This window comes from Carcharodon carcharias, chromosome 22, assembly GCF_017639515.1.
Source record: "Carcharodon carcharias isolate sCarCar2 chromosome 22, sCarCar2.pri, whole genome shotgun sequence".
Classification (NCBI taxonomy): domain Eukaryota; kingdom Metazoa; phylum Chordata; class Chondrichthyes; order Lamniformes; family Lamnidae; genus Carcharodon; species Carcharodon carcharias.
In genome coordinates this window covers 63,040,222-63,061,824 of record NC_054488.1, presented here as the reverse complement: position 1 = coordinate 63,061,824, position 21,603 = coordinate 63,040,222, and the positions used below count along the sequence as shown (strand labels likewise).

At 43.7% G+C, this 21,603-nt stretch overlaps 1 protein-coding gene across 1 annotated transcript in view; it reads right to left on the bottom strand.

Moving 5' to 3' along the window:
- The window catches only part of LOC121293687 (carbonic anhydrase-related protein 10), a 468,778-nt gene that overhangs the window by 309,625 nt on the left and 137,550 nt on the right, over window positions 1-21,603 (bottom strand). Inside the window, exon 2 of the mRNA XM_041216856.1 lies at window positions 4,074-4,148. Coding sequence (XP_041072790.1) covers window positions 4,074-4,148 — 75 coding nt within the window. The remainder of the gene's footprint in view (window positions 1-4,073; window positions 4,149-21,603) is intronic.

Sequence of the window (21,603 nt, the reverse complement as noted above, 5' to 3'; positions counted from 1 at the left end):
TTTGAGTAAGGGAACCGAGCAGAATCTGTTTATCATGAATCTCAAATACACTCTACCTGAAATCTGCTCCCAATGATGGGACAGGGGTCAGCTCTTTCCCAAGAGACGTGGGTGGCTCTGAGAACAGCCTATGGCACAACTTTCTTAGCCTTTGCTGCTTTCAGTTTGGGCCTGGTCTTTATTTTAAAAAATACTTTCTGGCAGGGCTGGGCGCAGCTGAGTGACATCTGCACAGGCCGGTGCGCAGATGTCTGCCATTGTCCTTCTAGATGGTAGAGATGGTGGGTTTGGAAGGTGCTGCCTGAGGAGCCTTGTTGAGTTCCTGCAGTGCATCTTGGAGATGTGCTGTACTTATATTTCCAGAAGGCATTTGACAAGGTGCTGCATCAAAGGTTACCACACAAAATACGGGCTCATGTTATTAGGGGGTAACATTTTGTGTTGGCGAGATACACAGGAAGAATAGGAAAGCAGCGTATTATTTAAATGGAGAGAGATCTGAGGGACAGAGGGATCTGGGTGTCCTGGTACATGAATCACAAAAAAGTTAGTGTGCAGGAACAGCCAGCGATTAGGAAGGAAATTGGAATGTTGTTGTTTATTGCAAGAGGAGTGGAACATAAAAATAGGGAAGTTTTACTGCTGCTGTACTGGTATTGGTGAGACCACATCTGGAATACTGTGTACAGTTTTGGTCTCCTTATTTAAGAAAGGGTATAATTACATTAGAAACAGTTCAGAGAAGGTTCACTCAACTGCTACCTGGGATGAAGGGATTACCTTATGAGGAATGGTTGGATAGGCTGGGCCTGTATCCACTGGAGTTTAGAAATTTGACCGGTGACCTTATTGAAACATATAAAATCTTGAGGGGACTTGACAGGATGGATGCTGAGGGGATGTTTCCTCTTTTGGGAGAGACAAGAACTAGGGGACACAGTCTAAAAGTAAGGGATCTCCTATTTAACACAGCGATGAAGAGAAATTTTTTCTCTCACAGGGTTGTGAATCTGTGGAACTTTCTTCTCCAGAGAGCAGTGGAGGCAGGGTCCATGGATGTTTTTAAGGCAGAATTAGATAGATTTTTGACGAACAAGAGGGTCAAAGGTTATCAGGGGTAGGTGGAATGTAGAGCTGAGGCCACAATCAGATCAGCCATGATTTTACTGAATGGCAGAGCATGCTCAAGGAGCCAAATGGCCAACTCCTGCTCCTAAATCATATGTTTGTATATTCACAACCCTTAACGGGATTTAATCTAACATGCTCCATTTTACTACATCTCCCCCCATGCCTCTGTTCAGACGGCAACGTTCTCTGATGTTTCTGGAAACCCAGTGCTTCATCTCCTCGTCATTTTTAGCAGGTTTTGTATGGGAGGTGTAGCCTCTTTTTGCTCTCTTAGATAAATGTTATTTTTCTCTCTCTCCCCATGTTCTCTCTTCTCTTGCCTCCATGTTCTCTTACATCAATAAACATTGTGGTGCCTTCACAAGTCTCCTGTACCTAGTTCTCCTCTCATTTGTGGTGGTAAGACATTCTCGTTCTGATGTCAGCCTTCTGGACACTGTTAAGCAGGATTCAAACCAATGGATGGTTCAGGATCACCTGCTTCAGTGTCTTATTTCATTTGTGACCTCTCCTGATTTCTGATGTGCTTCTTCCCACACTATTCATTACCTTGGAGCAACAACTGGCTTAGTGGCTCGTTCAGCTCTGTTAAATTTTTCAGAAGTTTTGTTGCTTGATTCACGATTTCCATTAGCCTTTGTAACTCCGTGATGTTCCTTGGAGCTGGAAATTCTTTAATGGCTCTGGTCATTAAATTATTATTCCTGATGTCCTCATTATGTGACCCAGAAACCTGACTGTTGGATGCGAAAACTCATTAGTGCTGATTGTCAATCCTGCCCCTTGTAGTCTCCCCAGCATTGCGCTCACTCACATTCATGGTCAGATTGAGTGAGTCCATGCATCAACATGTCACCCACATGGTAAACAACTCCATCTATGCCCCCTAAAAGATTTGACATTGTTCTTTGAAAGATTTCTGATGCTGATGTTATTCCAAGAGGTGAAGATTCTGTTAAAACAGAGTCTTCCAAATGATGTTATGCAAGTTGTGAGAACTTAGACTCCTCTTCTCATAGTATTTGCCAGAATTGGCTGTTGGTGTCTAGTTTAGAGAATATTGAGCTCTTCACTAATTTTGATGAACTCTCCTCTGCTGATTCCATTGGATGGTCTTCTATTTCCACAGCTTTATTAAGTTGTGAGAGATCCACACATATTCCTAAGGAACATTTTGGCTTCGGAACCAGTACCACACCTGAGCACCAACTTGTTGCCTGTTTTATAGGTGAAATGACTCCTTGCCTTACCACTGAGTCAATCTCTTTCTCTATTTTTGGAAATAGAGGGTGTGGAAGCTTTCTGGGTGTAAATAACCATATTGGTTTTACCTCTGGGCTTGGTGTTATACAATGCACTTCTCTCAGCTTTCCCAATCCTGTAAACAACTTGGGGAATTCTGCTCCAAGTCTCCTGATTGATATTCACTCTTCATTATTTCTTCTAATCAGCCAATTCCATTCAATTCCCAACTTGTCTTTCTACTTGAGAAAGTGAAGAACTCTGATCTTGAATTACAGACAGTACTTCAGTGATTAATTTCGCTCCCTACTTTGAAGTAGCTGTTAGTTCTTCCAGAACCTTTATCTCTCTTCTTGGCTGCTGTAGCTTTTTACAGAATAGTTGAAGAAAGCTCTTACTTACACCATGGTTCAACATCAGAAAGAGCCAGTGACAGTGAAGGAACTGTGATATATTTCCAAGTCAGGATGGTGAGCGACTTGGAGGGGAACTTCCAGGTGCTGGTGTTCTCATGTGTCTGCTGCCCTTGTCCTTCTAGATCGTAGCGGTTGTGGGTTTGGAAGGTGCTGTCGAAGGAGCCTTGGTGAGTTCCTGCAGTGCATCTTGTAGATGGTACACACACTGCTGCTACTGCGTGTCGGTGGTGGAGGGAGTGAATGTTTGTGGATGGGGTTCCAATCAAGCGGACTGCTTTGTCCTGGATGGTGTCGAGCTTCTTAAGTGTTGTGGGAGCTGCACTCATCCAGGCAAGTGGGGAGTATTCCATCACACTCCTGACATGTGCTTTGTAGATGGTGGACAGGCTTTGGGGAGTAAGGAGGTAAGTTACCCGTCGCAGAATTCCTAGCCTCTGACCTGGTCTTGTAGCCACAGTATTTATATGGCTAGTCCAGTTCAGTTTCTGGTCAATGGTAACCCCCAGGATGTTGATAGTGGGGGAATTCAGCGATGGTAATGCCATTGAAGGTCAAGGAGCGATGGTTAGATTCTCTCTTGCTGGAGATGGTCATTGCCTGGCACTTGCATGGAATGAATGTTACTTACCAACCAATAAGCACCTTTTTCTCCTGTAGTATAAATTGTTGTGATTGTTTGAAATTTGGTATTCTTGCAATTGTCCTGGTGAGTGTGAGACAAAAAGCTTCAGAAACATGTCTCTCTTTTCATCAGTAATAAATTTCAAAAGGGAATTAGATAAATATTTGATGAGGAAAAGATTGCAGGCTGTGGGGAAAGACGAAGGGAGTACGACTAATCAGATAGCTCTTTCAAAGGGCTGGCACAGGTATAATGGGCCGAATGGTCACTGTAACGTTCGATGAAAGAAATGGGAAAAAGGTATTTGCTGACAGGGTACAAGATTAGGGTGAACACCAGCACAGACTGATTAAATTTAACTGGCTATTTCCATCTTATAATTAGATGCTGCAATGGGGAAGGGGGTGCTTGTAGTGTTGTGTCTGAATGTTGTGTCTGTTGTGACGAAGATGGGCTGAATGTCCTTCCTCAGCTGCAATAGTGTAGTGATCTTGGGAGACGTGTTCAATGTTGCCTCACCTGGCACTGCACAGGTTAATAGAAGGAGTTGTCTTGTCATTGATCAGACTAATTGGAAGCTCATTCTATGTAGCACCTAAATTGGCAACATCACTGGGCTTGGAGGTTGTATTTAAGGATGAAGAACATTGTTGTAAACTTACCTGGGACAAAGCTTCCCTGCACCACCTCCTTGTATGCCCACCATCCTTCGTTGACTTTGTGAGAGTTGTGCTGAGCTAAAAGGTTAAACAAAATCAAACCAGATTAGTCCAAAAGCAAAATACTGTAAATGCTAGAAGTCTGAAATTAAAAACAGAAAATGCTGGAAATACTCAGCAGATCAAGCAGTGTTTGGGAAAGAGAAACAGGGCTCTGATGAAGGAACATCTGAAATGTGAACTTGTTTCATCTCCACAGTCGCTGTCTGACCTTCTGAGTATTTCAGAATACTCAGAATTATTGAGTTAATGTAAGTTTTTAAATATTAAAACCATGCACAGCACACGGCAAAGTTGAAAATAACATGATATACAACATGTTATGGCGTACACTATACAGTATATGACACTTCAGATGACAGTGTATCACCCGGTAGAGCATATTATGTGTAGAGCAAAGCAGTTTACAGAGTAGAGCAGGTTAAGTGTGAAGTTGAGTGTGGTATAGAGCAGGTTAAGTGTGAAGTTGAGTGTGGAGTAGAGCAGGTTAAGTGTGAAGTTGAGTGTGGTATAGAGCAGGTTAAGTGTGAAGTTGAGTGTGGAGTAGAGCAGGTTAAGTGTGAAGTTGAGTGTGGTATAGAGCAGGTTAAGTGTGAAGTTGAGTGTGGAGTAGAGCAGGTTAAGTGTGAAGTTGAGTGTGGTATAGAGCAGGTTAAGTGTGAAGTTGAGTGTGGTGTAGAGCAGGTTTAAGTGTGAAGTTGAGTGTGGTGTAGAGCAGGTTAAGTGTGAAGTTGAGCGGGTGTAAAGCAGGTAAAGTGCGAAGTTGAGCAGGTGGAGAGCAGGTTAAGTGTGAAGATGAGTGTGGTGTAGATCATGTTAAGTGTGAAGATGAGTGTGGTGTAGAGCAGTTAAACTGTGAAGTTGAGCAGGTGTAGAGCAGGTTAAGTGTAAAGTTGAGTGTGGTGTCGGGCAGGTCCAATATGAATTGGAGCAGGTGTAGTGCAGGTTATGCGTGAAGTTGAACAGGTGTAGAGCAGGTTAAGTGTGAAGTTGATTCTGGTGTAGAGCAGGTTAAGTGTGAAGTTGAGTAGGTGTAGAGGAATTTCAGTTTGAAGTTGAGTGTGGTGTAGAGCAGGTTAATTGTGAAGTTGAGCAGGTGTAGAGCAGGTTAAGTGTAAAGTTGAGTGTGGTGTAGAGCAGGTTAAGTGTAATGTTGAGTGTGGTGAAGAGCAGGTTAAGTGTGAATTTGATTGTGGTGTAGAGCAGGGTAAGTGTGAAGTTGTGTGTGGTGCAGAGCTGGTTCAGTATGAATTGCAGCAGGTGTAGAGCAGGTTAAGTGTGAAGGTGAGCATCGTGTAGAGTAGGTTAAGTGTGAAGTTGAGCAGGTGTAGAGCAGGTAAAGTATGAAGTTGAACAGGGGTAGAGCAGGTTAAGTGGGAGGTTGAGCGTGGTGTAGTGCAGGTTAAGTGTGAAGTCGAGCAGGTGTAGAGCAGGTTAAGCGTAAAGTTGAGTGTGGGGTAGAGCAGGTTAAGAGTGAAGTTGAATGTCATGTACAGCAGGTTAAGTGTGAAGTTGAGTTTAGTGTAGAGCAGTTTACTAATGCAGTTGGGTTTCGTGTAGATCAGGTCAAGTGAGAAGATGAGTGTGGTGAAGAGCAGGTTAAGTGCAAAGTTGAGCTGGTGCACAGCAGGTTGAGTGTGAAGTTGTGCATGGTGACAGCTGTTTAAGTGTGAATTTGAGCAGGTGTAGTGCAGGTTAAGTGTATAATTGGGCAGGTGTATAGCAGGTCAAGAGTGAAGTTGCGCAGGTGTAGTGCAGGTTAAGTGTGAAGTTCAGTGTGGTGTAGAGCAGGTTAAGTGTAAAGTTGAGTGTGGTGCAGAGCAGGTTAGGTGCGAAGTTCAACAGGTGTAGAGAAGGATAAGTGTGAAGTTGAATGTGGTGTAGATCAGCTTATGTTTGAAGTTGAGTGTGGTGTAGAGCAGGTTAAGTGTGAAGTTGAGCAGCAGTAGAGCAGGTTAAGTGTGAAGCTGAGTGTGGTGTACAGCAGGTTAAGTGTGAAGTTGAGCAGCTTTAGAGCAGGTTAAGTGTAAAGTTGAGTGTGGTGTTGAGCCGATTCCGAATGAATTGGAGCAGGTGTAGACCAGGTGAAGTGTAAAGTTGAGTGTGGTGTAGGGCAGGTTAAGTGTGAAGTTGAGCAGCTTTAGAGCAGGTTAAGTGTAATGTTGAATGTGGTGTAGAGCAGGTTAAGTGTAAAGTTGAGTGTGGTGTCGAGCCGATTCAGAATGAATTGGAGCAGGTGTAGACCAGGTGAAGTGTAAAGTTGAGTTTGGTGTAGAGCTGGTTAAGTGTAAAGTTGAATGTGGTGTAGAGCAGGTTAAGTGTAAGGTTGAGTGTGGTGTAGAGCAGGTTAAGTGTAAAGTTGAGTGTGGTGTAGAGCAGGTTAAGTGTGAAGTTGAGTGTCGTGAAGAGCAGGTTAATTGTGAGGTTGAGCAGGTGTAGAGCAGGTTAAGTGTGAAGTTGAGTATGTGTAGAGCGGGTTAAGTGTGAAGCTGAGCATGTATTGAGCAGGTTAAGTGTGAAGTAGTGTATGGTGTAGAGCAGGTTAAGTGTGAAGTTGAATGTGGCATACAGCAGGCTAAGTGTAATGTTGAGTGTGGCGTAGAGCAGGTTAAGTGTAAAGTTGAATGTGGTGTAGAGCAGGTTAAGTGTGAAGTTGAGTGTGGTGTCGAGCCGATTCAGAATGAATTGGAGCAGGTGTAGACCAGGTGAAGTGTAAAGTTGAGTTTGGTGTAGAGCTGGTTAAGTGTAAAGTTGAGTGTGGTGTAGAGCAGGTTAAGTGTGAAAATGAGCAGGTGTAGAGCAGGTTAAGTGTGAAGTTGTGTCACGTTTAGAGCATGTTAAGTGTGATGTTTAGTGTGGTGTAGAGCAGGTTAAGTGTGAAGTTGTGTCATGTTTAGAGCATGTTAAGTGTGATGTTTAGTGTGGTGTAGAGCAGGTTAAGTGTGAAGTTGTGTCACGTTTAGAGCATGTTAAGTGTGATGTTTAGTGTTGTGTAGAGCAGGTTAAGTGTGAAGTTGATTGTGGTCTAGAGCAGGTAAATTGTGAAGTTGAGTGTTGTGTGGAGCAGGTTAAGTGTGAAGTTGAGTGTGGTGTGGAGTATGTTAAGTGTGAAGTTGCATGTGGTGTACAGCAAGTTAAGTGTGAAAATGAGCAGGTGTAGAGCAGGTTAAGTGTGAAGTTGTGTCATGTTTAGAGCATGTTAAGTGTGATGTTTAGTGTGGTGTAGAGCAGGTTAAGTGTGAAGTTGATTGTGGTCTAGAGCAGGTAAATTGTGAAGTTGAGTGTTGTGTAGAGCAGGTTAAGTGTGAAGTGGAGCAGTGTAGAGCAGGTTAAGTGTATAGTTGAACAGGTTTAGAGCAGGTTAAGTGTGAAGTTGAATGCGCTGTAGAGCGGTTTTAAGTGTGAAGTTGAGTGTGGTGTAGAGCAGTTTACTTATGCAGTTGAGTGTGGTGTAAAGCAGGTTAACTCAGCAGTTGAGTGTGGTGTTCGGTAAGTTTGTGCAATGTGTAGAGCAGGTGTACAGCAGGTTGAGTGTGAAGTTGTGAGTGGTCAGAGCAATTTAAGTGTGAAGTTGAGCAGTTGTAGAGCAGGTTCAGTGTGAAGTTGGGCAGGTTAAGTGTGAAGTTGAGTGTGGTGTAGAGCAGGTTAAGTTTGAAGTTGGGCAGGTGTAGTGGAGGTTAAGTGTGAAGATGAGTGTGGTGTAGAGCAGGTTAAGTTTGAAGCTGGGCAGGTGTAGTGGAGGTTAAGTGTGAAGTTGAGTGTAGTGTAGAGCATGTTAGGTGTGAAGTTGAGTGTGGTGTAGGGTAGGTTAAGTGTGAAGTTGTGTGTGGTGTTAAGCAGGTTACGTGTGAAGTTGAGCACATGTAGAGCAGGTTAATTGTGAAGTTGAACGTGGTGTAGAGCAGGTTAAGTGTGAAGTTGAGGAGTAGAGCAGGTTAATTGTGAAGTTGAGTCGGGTGTAGAGAAGGTTAAGTGTGATGTTGAGTCTGGTGTAGAGCAGGTCAAGTGTGAAGTTGAGTCTGGTGTAGAGCAGGATAAGTGTGAAGTTGAGTCTGGTATAGAGCAGGTTAAGCGTGAAGTAGAGCAGGTGTAGAGCAGGATAAGTGTGAAGTTGAGTGTGGTGTAGAGCAGGTTAAGTGAGAATTTGAGTGTGGTGTAGAGCAGGTTAAATCTGAAGTTGAGCAGGTATAGAGCCGGTTAAGTTTAAAGTAGAGTATGGTGTAGAGCAGGTTCAGTGTGAAGTTGAGAGTGGTGTAGAGCTGGTTAATTGTAAAGTTGAGTGTGGTGTAGAGCAGGTTAAGTGTAAGGTTGAGTGTGGTGCAGAACAGGTTAATTGTGAGCTTGAGCAGGTGTAGAGCAGGTTAAGTGTGAAGTTGAGCAGGTGTACAGCAGGTTAAGTGTGAAGTTGAGCATGTGTAGAGCAGGTTAAGTGTGAATCTGAGTGTGGTGTAGAGCAGGTTAAGTGAAAAGTTGAGTGTGGATTATAGGTGGTTCAGTATGAATTGCAGCAGGTGCAGAGCAGGTTCAGTGTAAAGTTCAGCAGGTTTTGAGCAGGTTAAGTATGAAGTTGCATGTGGTGTAGAGCAGGTTAAGTGTGAAGTTGAGCAGCAGTAGAGCAGGTTAAGTGTGAAGCTGAGTGTGGTGTACAGCAGGTTAAGTGTGAAGTTGAGCAGCTTTAGAGCAGGTTAAGTGTAAAGTTGAGTGTGGTGTTGAGCCGATTCCGAATGAATTGGAGCAGGTGTAGACCAGGTGAAGTGTAAAGTTGAGTGTGGTGTAGGGCAGGTTAAGTGTGAAGTTGAGCAGCTTTAGAGCAGGTTAAGTGTAATGTTGAATGTGGTGTAGAGCAGGTTAAGTGTAAAGTTGAGTGTGGTGTCGAGCCGATTCAGAATGAATTGGAGCAGGTGTAGACCAGGTGAAGTGTAAAGTTGAGTTTGGTGTAGAGCTGGTTAAGTGTAAAGTTGAGTGTGGTGTAGAGCAGGTTAAGTGTAAGGTTGAGTGTGGTGTAGAGCAGGTTAAGTGTAAAGTTGAGTGTGGTGTAGAGCAGGTTAAGTGTAAAGTTGAGTGTGGTGTAGAGCAAGTTAACTGTAAAGTTGAGTGTGGTGTAGAGCAGGTTAAGTGTGAAGTTGAGTGTCGTGAAGAGCAGGTTAATTGTGAGGTTGAGCAGGTGTAGAGCAGGTTAAGTGTGAAGTTGAGTATGTGTAGAGCGGGTTAAGTGTGAAGCTGAGCATGTATTGAGCAGGTTAAGTGTGAAGTAGTGTATGGTGTAGAGCAGGTTAAGTGTGAAGTTGAATGTGGCATACAGCAGGCTAAGTGTAATGTTGAGTGTGGCGTAGAGCAGGTTAAGTGTAAAGTTGAATGTGGTGTAGAGCAGGTTAAGTGTGAAGTTGAGTGTGGTGTCGAGCCGATTCAGAATGAATTGGAGCAGGTGTAGACCAGGTGAAGTGTAAAGTTGAGTTTGGTGTAGAGCTGGTTAAGTGTAAAGTTGAGTGTGGTGTAGAGCAGGTTAAGTGTGAAAATGAGCAGGTGTAGAGCAGGTTAAGTGTGAAGTTGTGTCACGTTTAGAGCATGTTAAGTGTGATGTTTAGTGTGGTGTAGAGCAGGTTAAGTGTGAAGTTGTGTCATGTTTAGAGCATGTTAAGTGTGATGTTTAGTGTGGTGTAGAGCAGGTTAAGTGTGAAGTTGTGTCACGTTTAGAGCATGTTAAGTGTGATGTTTAGTGTTGTGTAGAGCAGGTTAAGTGTGAAGTTGATTGTGGTCTAGAGCAGGTAAATTGTGAAGTTGAGTGTTGTGTGGAGCAGGTTAAGTGTGAAGTTGAGTGTGGTGTGGAGTATGTTAAGTGTGAAGTTGCATGTGGTGTACAGCAAGTTAAGTGTGAAAATGAGCAGGTGTAGAGCAGGTTAAGTGTGAAGTTGTGTCATGTTTAGAGCATGTTAAGTGTGATGTTTAGTGTGGTGTAGAGCAGGTTAAGTGTGAAGTTGATTGTGGTCTAGAGCAGGTAAATTGTGAAGTTGAGTGTTGTGTAGAGCAGGTTAAGTGTGAAGTGGAGCAGTGTAGAGCAGGTTAAGTGTATAGTTGAACAGGTTTAGAGCAGGTTAAGTGTGAAGTTGAATGCGCTGTAGAGCGGTTTTAAGTGTGAAGTTGAGTGTGGTGTAGAGCAGTTTACTTATGCAGTTGAGTGTGGTGTAAAGCAGGTTAACTCAGCAGTTGAGTGTGGTGTTCGGTAAGTTTGTGCAATGTGTAGAGCAGGTGTACAGCAGGTTGAGTGTGAAGTTGTGAGTGGTCAGAGCAATTTAAGTGTGAGGTTGAGCAGTTGTAGAGCAGGTTCAGTGTGAAGTTGGGCAGGTTAAGTGTGAAGTTGAGTGTGGTGTAGAGCAGGTTAAGTTTGAAGTTGGGCAGGTGTAGTGGAGGTTAAGTGTGAAGATGAGTGTGGTGTAGAGCAGGTTAAGTTTGAAGCTGGGCAGGTGTAGTGGAGGTTAAGTGTGAAGTTGAGTGTAGTGTAGAGCATGTTAGGTGTGAAGTTGAGTGTGGTGTAGGGTAGGTTAAGTGTGAAGTTGTGTGTGGTGTTAAGCAGGTTACGTGTGAAGTTGAGCACATGTAGAGCAGGTTAATTGTGAAGTTGAACGTGGTGTAGAGCAGGTTAAGTGTGAAGTTGAGGAGTAGAGCAGGTTAATTGTGAAGTTGAGTCGGGTGTAGAGAAGGTTAAGTGTGATGTTGAGTCTGGTGTAGAGCAGGTCAAGTGTGAAGTTGAGTCTGGTGTAGAGCAGGATAAGTGTGAAGTTGAGTCTGGTATAGAGCAGGTTAAGCGTGAAGTAGAGCAGGTGTAGAGCAGGATAAGTGTGAAGTTGAGTGTGGTGTAGAGCAGGTTAAGTGAGAATTTGAGTGTGGTGTAGAGCAGGTTAAATCTGAAGTTGAGCAGGTATAGAGCCGGTTAAGTTTAAAGTAGAGTATGGTGTAGAGCAGGTTCAGTGTGAAGTTGAGAGTGGTGTAGAGCTGGTTAATTGTAAAGTTGAGTGTGGTGTAGAGCAGGTTAAGTGTAAGGTTGAGTGTGGTGCAGAACAGGTTAATTGTGAGCTTGAGCAGGTGTAGAGCAGGTTAAGTGTGAAGTTGAGCAGGTGTACAGCAGGTTAAGTGTGAAGTTGAGCATGTGTAGAGCAGGTTAAGTGTGAATCTGAGTGTGGTGTAGAGCAGGTTAAGTGAAAAGTTGAGTGTGGATTATAGGTGGTTCAGTATGAATTGCAGCAGGTGCAGAGCAGGTTCAGTGTAAAGTTCAGCAGGTTTTGAGCAGGTTAAGTATGAAGTTGCATGTGGTGTAGAGCAGGTTAAGTGTGAAGTTGAGCAGCAGTAGAGCAGGTTAAGTGTGAAGCTGAGTGTGGTGTACAGCAGGTTAAGTGTGAAGTTGAGCAGCTTTAGAGCAGGTTAAGTGTAAAGTTGAGTGTGGTGTTGAGCCGATTCCGAATGAATTGGAGCAGGTGTAGACCAGGTGAAGTGTAAAGTTGAGTGTGGTGTAGGGCAGGTTAAGTGTGAAGTTGAGCAGCTTTAGAGCAGGTTAAGTGTAATGTTGAATGTGGTGTAGAGCAGGTTAAGTGTAAAGTTGAGTGTGGTGTCGAGCCGATTCAGAATGAATTGGAGCAGGTGTAGACCAGGTGAAGTGTAAAGTTGAGTTTGGTGTAGAGCTGGTTAAGTGTAAAGTTGAGTGTGGTGTAGAGCAGGTTAAGTGTAAGGTTGAGTGTGGTGTAGAGCAGGTTAAGTGTAAAGTTGAGTGTGGTGTAGAGCAGGTTAAGTGTAAAGTTGAGTGTGGTGTAGAGCAAGTTAACTGTAAAGTTGAGTGTGGTGTAGAGCAGGTTAAGTGTGAAGTTGAGTGTCGTGAAGAGCAGGTTAATTGTGAGGTTGAGCAGCTTTAGAGCAGGTTAAGTGTAATGTTGAATGTGGTGTAGAGCAGGTTAAGTGTAAAGTTGAGTGTGGTGTCGAGCCGATTCAGAATGAATTGGAGCAGGTGTAGACCAGGTGAAGTGTAAAGTTGAGTTTGGTGTAGAGCTGGTTAAGTGTAAAGTTGAGTGTGGTGTAGAGCAGGTTAAGTGTAAGGTTGAGTGTGGTGTAGAGCAGGTTAAGTGTAAAGTTGAGTGTGGTGTAGAGCAGGTTAAGTGTAAAGTTGAGTGTGGTGTAGAGCAAGTTAACTGTAAAGTTGAGTGTGGTGTAGAGCAGGTTAAGTGTGAAGTTGAGTGTCGTGAAGAGCAGGTTAATTGTGAGGTTGAGCAGGTGTAGAGCAGGTTAAGTGTGAAGTTGAGTATGTGTAGAGCGGGTTAAGTGTGAAGCTGAGCATGTATTGAGCAGGTTAAGTGTGAAGTAGTGTATGGTGTAGAGCAGGTTAAGTGTGAAGTTGAATGTGGCATACAGCAGGCTAAGTGTAATGTTGAGTGTGGCGTAGAGCAGGTTAAGTGTAAAGTTGAATGTGGTGTAGAGCAGGTTAAGTGTGAAGTTGAGTGTGGTGTCGAGCCGATTCAGAATGAATTGGAGCAGGTGTAGACCAGGTGAAGTGTAAAGTTGAGTTTGGTGTAGAGCTGGTTAAGTGTAAAGTTGAGTGTGGTGTAGAGCAGGTTAAGTGTGAAAATGAGCAGGTGTAGAGCAGGTTAAGTGTGAAGTTGTGTCACGTTTAGAGCATGTTAAGTGTGATGTTTAGTGTGGTGTAGAGCAGGTTAAGTGTGAAGTTGTGTCATGTTTAGAGCATGTTAAGTGTGATGTTTAGTGTGGTGTAGAGCAGGTTAAGTGTGAAGTTGTGTCACGTTTAGAGCATGTTAAGTGTGATGTTTAGTGTTGTGTAGAGCAGGTTAAGTGTGAAGTTGATTGTGGTCTAGAGCAGGTAAATTGTGAAGTTGAGTGTTGTGTGGAGCAGGTTAAGTGTGAAGTTGAGTGTGGTGTGGAGTATGTTAAGTGTGAAGTTGCATGTGGTGTACAGCAAGTTAAGTGTGAAAATGAGCAGGTGTAGAGCAGGTTAAGTGTGAAGTTGTGTCATGTTTAGAGCATGTTAAGTGTGATGTTTAGTGTGGTGTAGAGCAGGTTAAGTGTGAAGTTGATTGTGGTCTAGAGCAGGTAAATTGTGAAGTTGAGTGTTGTGTAGAGCAGGTTAAGTGTGAAGTGGAGCAGTGTAGAGCAGGTTAAGTGTATAGTTGAACAGGTTTAGAGCAGGTTAAGTGTGAAGTTGAATGCGCTGTAGAGCGGTTTTAAGTGTGAAGTTGAGTGTGGTGTAGAGCAGTTTACTTATGCAGTTGAGTGTGGTGTAAAGCAGGTTAACTCAGCAGTTGAGTGTGGTGTTCGGTAAGTTTGTGCAATGTGTAGAGCAGGTGTACAGCAGGTTGAGTGTGAAGTTGTGAGTGGTCAGAGCAATTTAAGTGTGAAGTTGAGCAGTTGTAGAGCAGGTTCAGTGTGAAGTTGGGCAGGTTAAGTGTGAAGTTGAGTGTGGTGTAGAGCAGGTTAAGTTTGAAGTTGGGCAGGTGTAGTGGAGGTTAAGTGTGAAGATGAGTGTGGTGTAGAGCAGGTTAAGTTTGAAGCTGGGCAGGTGTAGTGGAGGTTAAGTGTGAAGTTGAGTGTAGTGTAGAGCATGTTAGGTGTGAAGTTGAGTGTGGTGTAGGGTAGGTTAAGTGTGAAGTTGTGTGTGGTGTTAAGCAGGTTACGTGTGAAGTTGAGCACATGTAGAGCAGGTTAATTGTGAAGTTGAACGTGGTGTAGAGCAGGTTAAGTGTGAAGTTGAGGAGTAGAGCAGGTTAATTGTGAAGTTGAGTCGGGTGTAGAGAAGGTTAAGTGTGATGTTGAGTCTGGTGTAGAGCAGGTCAAGTGTGAAGTTGAGTCTGGTGTAGAGCAGGATAAGTGTGAAGTTGAGTCTGGTATAGAGCAGGTTAAGCGTGAAGTAGAGCAGGTGTAGAGCAGGATAAGTGTGAAGTTGAGTGTGGTGTAGAGCAGGTTAAGTGAGAATTTGAGTGTGGTGTAGAGCAGGTTAAATCTGAAGTTGAGCAGGTATAGAGCCGGTTAAGTTTAAAGTAGAGTATGGTGTAGAGCAGGTTCAGTGTGAAGTTGAGAGTGGTGTAGAGCTGGTTAATTGTAAAGTTGAGTGTGGTGTAGAGCAGGTTAAGTGTAAGGTTGAGTGTGGTGCAGAACAGGTTAATTGTGAGCTTGAGCAGGTGTAGAGCAGGTTAAGTGTGAAGTTGAGCAGGTGTACAGCAGGTTAAGTGTGAAGTTGAGCATGTGTAGAGCAGGTTAAGTGTGAATCTGAGTGTGGTGTAGAGCAGGTTAAGTGAAAAGTTGAGTGTGGATTATAGGTGGTTCAGTATGAATTGCAGCAGGTGCAGAGCAGGTTCAGTGTAAAGTTCAGCAGGTTTTGAGCAGGTTAAGTATGAAGTTGCATGTGGTGTAGAGCAGGTTAAGTGTGAAGTTGAGCAGCAGTAGAGCAGGTTAAGTGTGAAGCTGAGTGTGGTGTACAGCAGGTTAAGTGTGAAGTTGAGCAGCTTTAGAGCAGGTTAAGTGTAAAGTTGAGTGTGGTGTTGAGCCGATTCCGAATGAATTGGAGCAGGTGTAGACCAGGTGAAGTGTAAAGTTGAGTGTGGTGTAGGGCAGGTTAAGTGTGAAGTTGAGCAGCTTTAGAGCAGGTTAAGTGTAATGTTGAATGTGGTGTAGAGCAGGTTAAGTGTAAAGTTGAGTGTGGTGTCGAGCCGATTCAGAATGAATTGGAGCAGGTGTAGACCAGGTGAAGTGTAAAGTTGAGTTTGGTGTAGAGCTGGTTAAGTGTAAAGTTGAGTGTGGTGTAGAGCAGGTTAAGTGTAAGGTTGAGTGTGGTGTAGAGCAGGTTAAGTGTAAAGTTGAGTGTGGTGTAGAGCAGGTTAAGTGTAAAGTTGAGTGTGGTGTAGAGCAAGTTAACTGTAAAGTTGAGTGTGGTGTAGAGCAGGTTAAGTGTGAAGTTGAGTGTCGTGAAGAGCAGGTTAATTGTGAGGTTGAGCAGGTGTAGAGCAGGTTAAGTGTGAAGTTGAGTATGTGTAGAGCGGGTTAAGTGTGAAGCTGAGCATGTATTGAGCAGGTTAAGTGTGAAGTAGTGTATGGTGTAGAGCAGGTTAAGTGTGAAGTTGAATGTGGCATACAGCAGGCTAAGTGTAATGTTGAGTGTGGCGTAGAGCAGGTTAAGTGTAAAGTTGAATGTGGTGTAGAGCAGGTTAAGTGTGAAGTTGAGTGTGGTGTCGAGCCGATTCAGAATGAATTGGAGCAGGTGTAGACCAGGTGAAGTGTAAAGTTGAGTTTGGTGTAGAGCTGGTTAAGTGTAAAGTTGAGTGTGGTGTAGAGCAGGTTAAGTGTGAAAATGAGCAGGTGTAGAGCAGGTTAAGTGTGAAGTTGTGTCACGTTTAGAGCATGTTAAGTGTGATGTTTAGTGTGGTGTAGAGCAGGTTAAGTGTGAAGTTGTGTCATGTTTAGAGCATGTTAAGTGTGATGTTTAGTGTGGTGTAGAGCAGGTTAAGTGTGAAGTTGTGTCACGTTTAGAGCATGTTAAGTGTGATGTTTAGTGTTGTGTAGAGCAGGTTAAGTGTGAAGTTGATTGTGGTCTAGAGCAGGTAAATTGTGAAGTTGAGTGTTGTGTGGAGCAGGTTAAGTGTGAAGTTGAGTGTGGTGTGGAGTATGTTAAGTGTGAAGTTGCATGTGGTGTACAGCAAGTTAAGTGTGAAAATGAGCAGGTGTAGAGCAGGTTAAGTGTGAAGTTGTGTCATGTTTAGAGCATGTTAAGTGTGATGTTTAGTGTGGTGTAGAGCAGGTTAAGTGTGAAGTTGATTGTGGTCTAGAGCAGGTAAATTGTGAAGTTGAGTGTTGTGTAGAGCAGGTTAAGTGTGAAGTGGAGCAGTGTAGAGCAGGTTAAGTGTATAGTTGAACAGGTTTAGAGCAGGTTAAGTGTGAAGTTGAATGCGCTGTAGAGCGGTTTTAAGTGTGAAGTTGAGTGTGGTGTAGAGCAGTTTACTTATGCAGTTGAGTGTGGTGTAAAGCAGGTTAACTCAGCAGTTGAGTGTGGTGTTCGGTAAGTTTGTGCAATGTGTAGAGCAGGTGTACAGCAGGTTGAGTGTGAAGTTGTGAGTGGTCAGAGCAATTTAAGTGTGAAGGTTGAGCAGTTGTAGAGCAGGTTCAGTGTGAAGTTGGGCAGGTTAAGTGTGAAGTTGAGTGTGGTGTAGAGCAGGTTAAGTTTGAAGTTGGGCAGGTGTAGTGGAGGTTAAGTGTGAAGATGAGTGTGGTGTAGAGCAGGTTAAGTTTGAAGCTGGGCAGGTGTAGTGGAGGTTAAGTGTGAAGTTGAGTGTAGTGTAGAGCATGTTAGGTGTGAAGTTAAGTGTGGTGTAGGGTAGGTTAAGTGTGAAGTTGTGTGTGGTGTTAAGCAGGTTACGTGTGAAGTTGAGCACATGTAGAGCAGGTTAATTGTGAAGTTGAACGTGGTGTAGAGCAGGTTAAGTGTGAAGTTGAGGAGTAGAGCAGGTTAATTGTGAAGTTGAGTCGGGTGTAGAGAAGGTTAAGTGTGATGTTGAGTCTGGTGTAGAGCAGGTCAAGTGTGAAGTTGAGTCTGGTGTAGAGCAGGATAAGTGTGAAGTTGAGTCTGGTATAGAGCAGGTTAAGCGTGAAGTAGAGCAGGTGTAGAGCAGGATAAGTGTGAAGTTGAGTGTGGTGTAGAGCAGGTTAAGTGAGAATTTGAGTGTGGTGTAGAGCAGGTTAAATCTGAAGTTGAGCAGGTATAGAGCCGGTTAAGTTTAAAGTAGAGTATGGTGTAGAGCAGGTTCAGTGTGAAGTTGAGAGTGGTGTAGAGCTGGTTAATTGTAAAGTTGAGTGTGGTGTAGAGCAGGTTAAGTGTAAGGTTGAGTGTGGTGCAGAACAGGTTAATTGTGAGCTTGAGCAGGTGTAGAGCAGGTTAAGTGTGAAGTTGAGCAGGTGTACAGCAGGTTAAGTGTGAAGTTGAGCATGTGTAGAGCAGGTTAAGTGTGAATCTGAGTGTGGTGTAGAGCAGGTTAAGTGAAAAGTTGAGTGTGGATTATAGGTGGTTCAGTATGAATTGCAGCAGGTGCAGAGCAGGTTCAGTGTAAAGTTCAGCAGGTTTTGAGCAGGTTAAGTATGAAGTTGCATGTGGTGTAGAGCAGGTTAAGTGTGAAGTTGAGCAGCAGTAGAGCAGGTTAAGTGTGAAGCTGAGTGTGGTGTACAGCAGGTTAAGTGTGAAGTTGAGCAGCTTTAGAGCAGGTTAAGTGTAAAGTTGAGTGTGGTGTTGAGCCGATTCCGAATGAATTGGAGCAGGTGTAGACCAGGTGAAGTGTAAAGTTGAGTGTGGTGTAGGGCAGGTTAAGTGTGAAGTTGAGCAGCTTTAGAGCAGGTTAAGTGTAATGTTGAATGTGGTGTAGAGCAGGTTAAGTGTAAAGTTGAGTGTGGTGTCGAGCCGATTCAGAATGAATTGGAGCAGGTGTAGACCAGGTGAAGTGTAAAGTTGAGTTTGGTGTAGAGCTGGTTAAGTGTAAAGTTGAGTGTGGTGTAGAGCAGGTTAAGTGTAAGGTTGAGTGTGGTGTAGAGCAGGTTAAGTGTAAAGTTGAGTGTGGTGTAGAGCAGGTTAAGTGTAAAGTTGAGTGTGGTGTAGAGCAAGTTAACTGTAAAGTTGAGTGTGGTGTAGAGCAGGTTAAGTGTGAAGTTGAGTGTCGTGAAGAGCAGGTTAATTGTGAGGTTGAGCAGGTGTAGAGCAGGTTAAGTGTGAAGTTGAGTATGTGTAGAGCGGGTTAAGTGTGAAGCTGAGCATGTATTGAGCAGGTTAAGTGTGAAGTAGTGTATGGTGTAGAGCAGGTTAAGTGTGAAGTTGAATGTGGCATACAGCAGGCTAAGTGTAATGTTGAGTGTGGCGTAGAGCAGGTTAAGTGTAAAGTTGAATGTGGTGTAGAGCAGGTTAAGTGTGAAGTTGAGTGTGGTGTCGAGCCGATTCAGAATGAATTGGAGCAGGTGTAGACCAGGTGAAGTGTAAAGTTGAGTTTGGTGTAGAGCTGGTTAAGTGTAAAGTTGAGTGTGGTGTAGAGCAGGTTAAGTGTGAAAATGAGCAGGTGTAGAGCAGGTTAAGTGTGAAGTTGTGTCACGTTTAGAGCATGTTAAGTGTGATGTTTAGTGTGGTGTAGAGCAGGTTAAGTGTGAAGTTGTGTCATGTTTAGAGCATGTTAAGTGTGATGTTTAGTGTGGTGTAGAGCAGGTTAAGTGTGAAGTTGATTGTGGTCTAGAGCAGGTAAATTGTGAAGTTGAGTGTTGTGTGGAGCAGGTTAAGTGTGAAGTTGAGTGTGGTGTGGAGTATGTTAAGTGTGAAGTTGCATGTGGTGTACAGCAAGTTAAGTGTGAAAATGAGCAGGTGTAGAGCAGGTTAAGTGTGAAGTTGTGTCATGTTTAGAGCATGTTAAGTGTGATGTTTAGTGTGGTGTAGAGCAGGTTAAGTGTGAAGTTGATTGTGGTCTAGAGCAGGTAAATTGTGAAGTTGAGTGTTGTGTAGAGCAGGTTAAGTGTGAAGTGGAGCAGTGTAGAGCAGGTTAAGTGTATAGTTGAACAGGTTTAGAGCAGGTTAAGTGTGAAGTTGAATGCGCTGTAGAGCGGTTTTAAGTGTGAAGTTGAGTGTGGTGTAGAGCAGTTTACTTATGCAGTTGAGTGTGGTGTAAAGCAGGTTAACTCAGCAGTTGAGTGTGGTGTTCGGTAAGTTTGTGCAATGTGTAGAGCAGGTGTACAGCAGGTTGAGTGTGAAGTTGTGAGTGGTCAGAGCAATTTAAGTGTGAAGTTGAGCAGTTGTAGAGCAGGTTCAGTGTGAAGTTGGGCAGGTTAAGTGTGAAGTTGAGTGTGGTGTAGAGCAGGTTAAGTTTGAAGTTGGGCAGGTGTAGTGGAGGTTAAGTGTGAAGATGAGTGTGGTGTAGAGCAGGTTAAGTTTGAAGCTGGGCAGGTGTAGTGGAGGTTAAGTGTGAAGTTGAGTGTAGTGTAGAGCATGTTAGGTGTGAAGTTGAGTGTGGTGTAGGGTAGGTTAAGTGTGAAGTTGTGTGTGGTGTTAAGCAGGTTACGTGTGAAGTTGAGCACATGTAGAGCAGGTTAATTGTGAAGTTGAACGTGGTGTAGAGCAGGTTAAGTGTGAAGTTGAGGAGTAGAGCAGGTTAATTGTGAAGTTGAGTCGGGTGTAGAGAAGGTTAAGTGTGATGTTGAGTCTGGTGTAGAGCAGGTCAAGTGTGAAGTTGAGTCTGGTGTAGAGCAGGTTAAGTGTGAAGTTGAGTGTGGTGTAGGGCAGGTTAAATGTGAAGTAGAGCAGGTGTAGAGCAGGATAAGTGTGAAGTTGAGTGTGGTGTAGAGCAGGTTAAGTGAGAATTTGAGTGTGGTGTAGAGCAGGTTAAATCTGAAGTTGAGCAGGTATAGAGCCGGTTAAGTTTAAAGTAGAGTATGGTGTAGAGCAGGTTCAGTGTGAAGTTGAGAGTGGTGTAGAGCTGGTTAATTGTAAAGTTGAGTGTGGTGTAGAGCAGGTTAAGTGTAAGGTTGAGTGTGGTGCAGAACAGGTTAATTGTGAGCTTGAGCAGGTGTAGAGCAGGTTAAGTGTGAAGTTGAGCAGGTGTACAGCAGGTTAAGTGTGAAGTTGAGCATGTGTAGAGCAGGTTAAGTGTGAATCTGAGTGTGGTGTAGAGCAGGTTAAGTGAAAAGTTGAGTGTGGATTATAGGTGGTTCAGTATGAATTGCAGCAGGTGCAGAGCAGGTTCAGTGTAAAGTTCAGCAGGTTTTGAGCAGGTTAAGTATGAAGTTGCATGTGGTGTAGAGCAGGTTAAGTGTGAAGTTGAATGTGACGTAGAGTAGGTTAAGTGTGAAGTTGAGTGTAGTGTAGAGCATGTTAGGTGTGAAGTTGAGTGTGGTGTAGAGCAGGTTAAGTGTGAATTTGAGTGTGGTGTAGAGCAGGTTAAGTGTGAAGTTGAATGTGGTGTAGAGCAGGTTAAGTGTGAAGTTGAATGTGATGTAGAGTAGGTTAAGTGTGAAGTTGAGTGTAGTGTAGAGCATGTTAGGTGTGAAGTTGAGTGTGGTGTAGAGCAGGTTAAGTGTGAATTTGAGTGTGGTGTAGAGCAGGTTAAGTGTGAAGTTGAATGTGGTGTAGAGCAGGTTAAGTGTGAAAATGAGCAGGTGCAGAGCAGGTTAAGTGTGAAGTTGAGTCACGTTTAGAGCATGTTAAGTGTGATGTTTACTGTGGTGTAGAGCAGGTTAAGTGTAAGGTTGAGTGTGGTATAGAGCAGTTTAAGTGTAGGGTTGAGTGTGGTGTAGAGCAGGTTAAGTGTGAAGTTGAGTGTGGTGTAGAGCAGGTTAAGTGTGAGGTTGAGCAGATGTAGAGCAGGTTAAGTGTGAAGTTGAGCAGGTGTACAGCAGGTCAAGTGTGAAGTTGAGCATGTGTAGAGCAGGTTAAGTGTGAAGCTGAGTGTGGTGTAGAGCATGTTAAGTGTGAAGTTGAATGTGGCGTACAGCAGGTTAAGTGTAATGTTGAATGTGATGTAGAGCAGCTTAAGTGTAAAGCTGAGTGTGGTGTAGAGCACGTTAAGTGTGAAGTTGCGTGTGGATTATAGGTGGTTCAGTGTGAATTGCAGGAGGTGCAGAGCAGGTTCAGTGTAAAGTTCAGCAGGTTTTGAGCAGGTTAGGTGTGAAGTTGAATGTGGTGTAGAGCAGGTTAAGTGTGAAGTTGAATGTGATGTAGAGTAGGTTAAGTGTGAAGTTGAGTGTAGTGTAGAGCATGTTAGGTGTGAAGTTGAGTATGGTGTAGAGTAGGTTAAGTGTGAAGTAGAGTGTGGTGTAGAGCAGGTTAGCAGTGAAGTTGAGTGTGGTGTAGAGTAGGTTAAGTGTGAAGTTGAGTGAGGTGTAGAGCAGGTTAGGTGTCTTCTTGACTGTAGTGTATAGCAGGTTACGTGTGAAGTTGAGCACATGTAGAGCAGGTTAATTGTGAAGTTGATTGTGGTGTAGAGCAGGTTAAGCGTGAAGTTGAGCAGGAGTAGAGTAGGTTAATTGTGAAGTTGAGTCTGGTGTAGAGCAGGTTAAGTGTGAAGTTGAGTATGGTGTTGAGCAGGTTAAGTGTGAAGTTGAGTCTGGTTTAGAGCAGGTTAAGCGTGAAGTAGAGCAGGTGTAGAGCAGGATAAGTGTAAAGTTGAGTGTCGTGTAGAGCAGTTTTAAGTGTGAAGTCGAGTGTGGTGTAGAGCAGGTTAAGTGAGAAGTTGAGCAGCTTTAGAGCAGGTTAAGTGTGAGGTTGAGTGTGGTATAGAGCAGGGTAACTATGAAGTTGAGTGTGGTGTAGAACAGGTTAAGTGAAAGTTGAGTGTGGTGTAGAGCAGGTTAAGGGTAAAGTTGAGTGTGGTGTCGAGCTGATTCAGAATGAATTGGAGCAGGTGTAGAGCAGGATAAGTGTGAAGTTAAGTCTGGTGTAGAGCAGGTTAAGTGTGAAGTTGAGTGTGGTGTA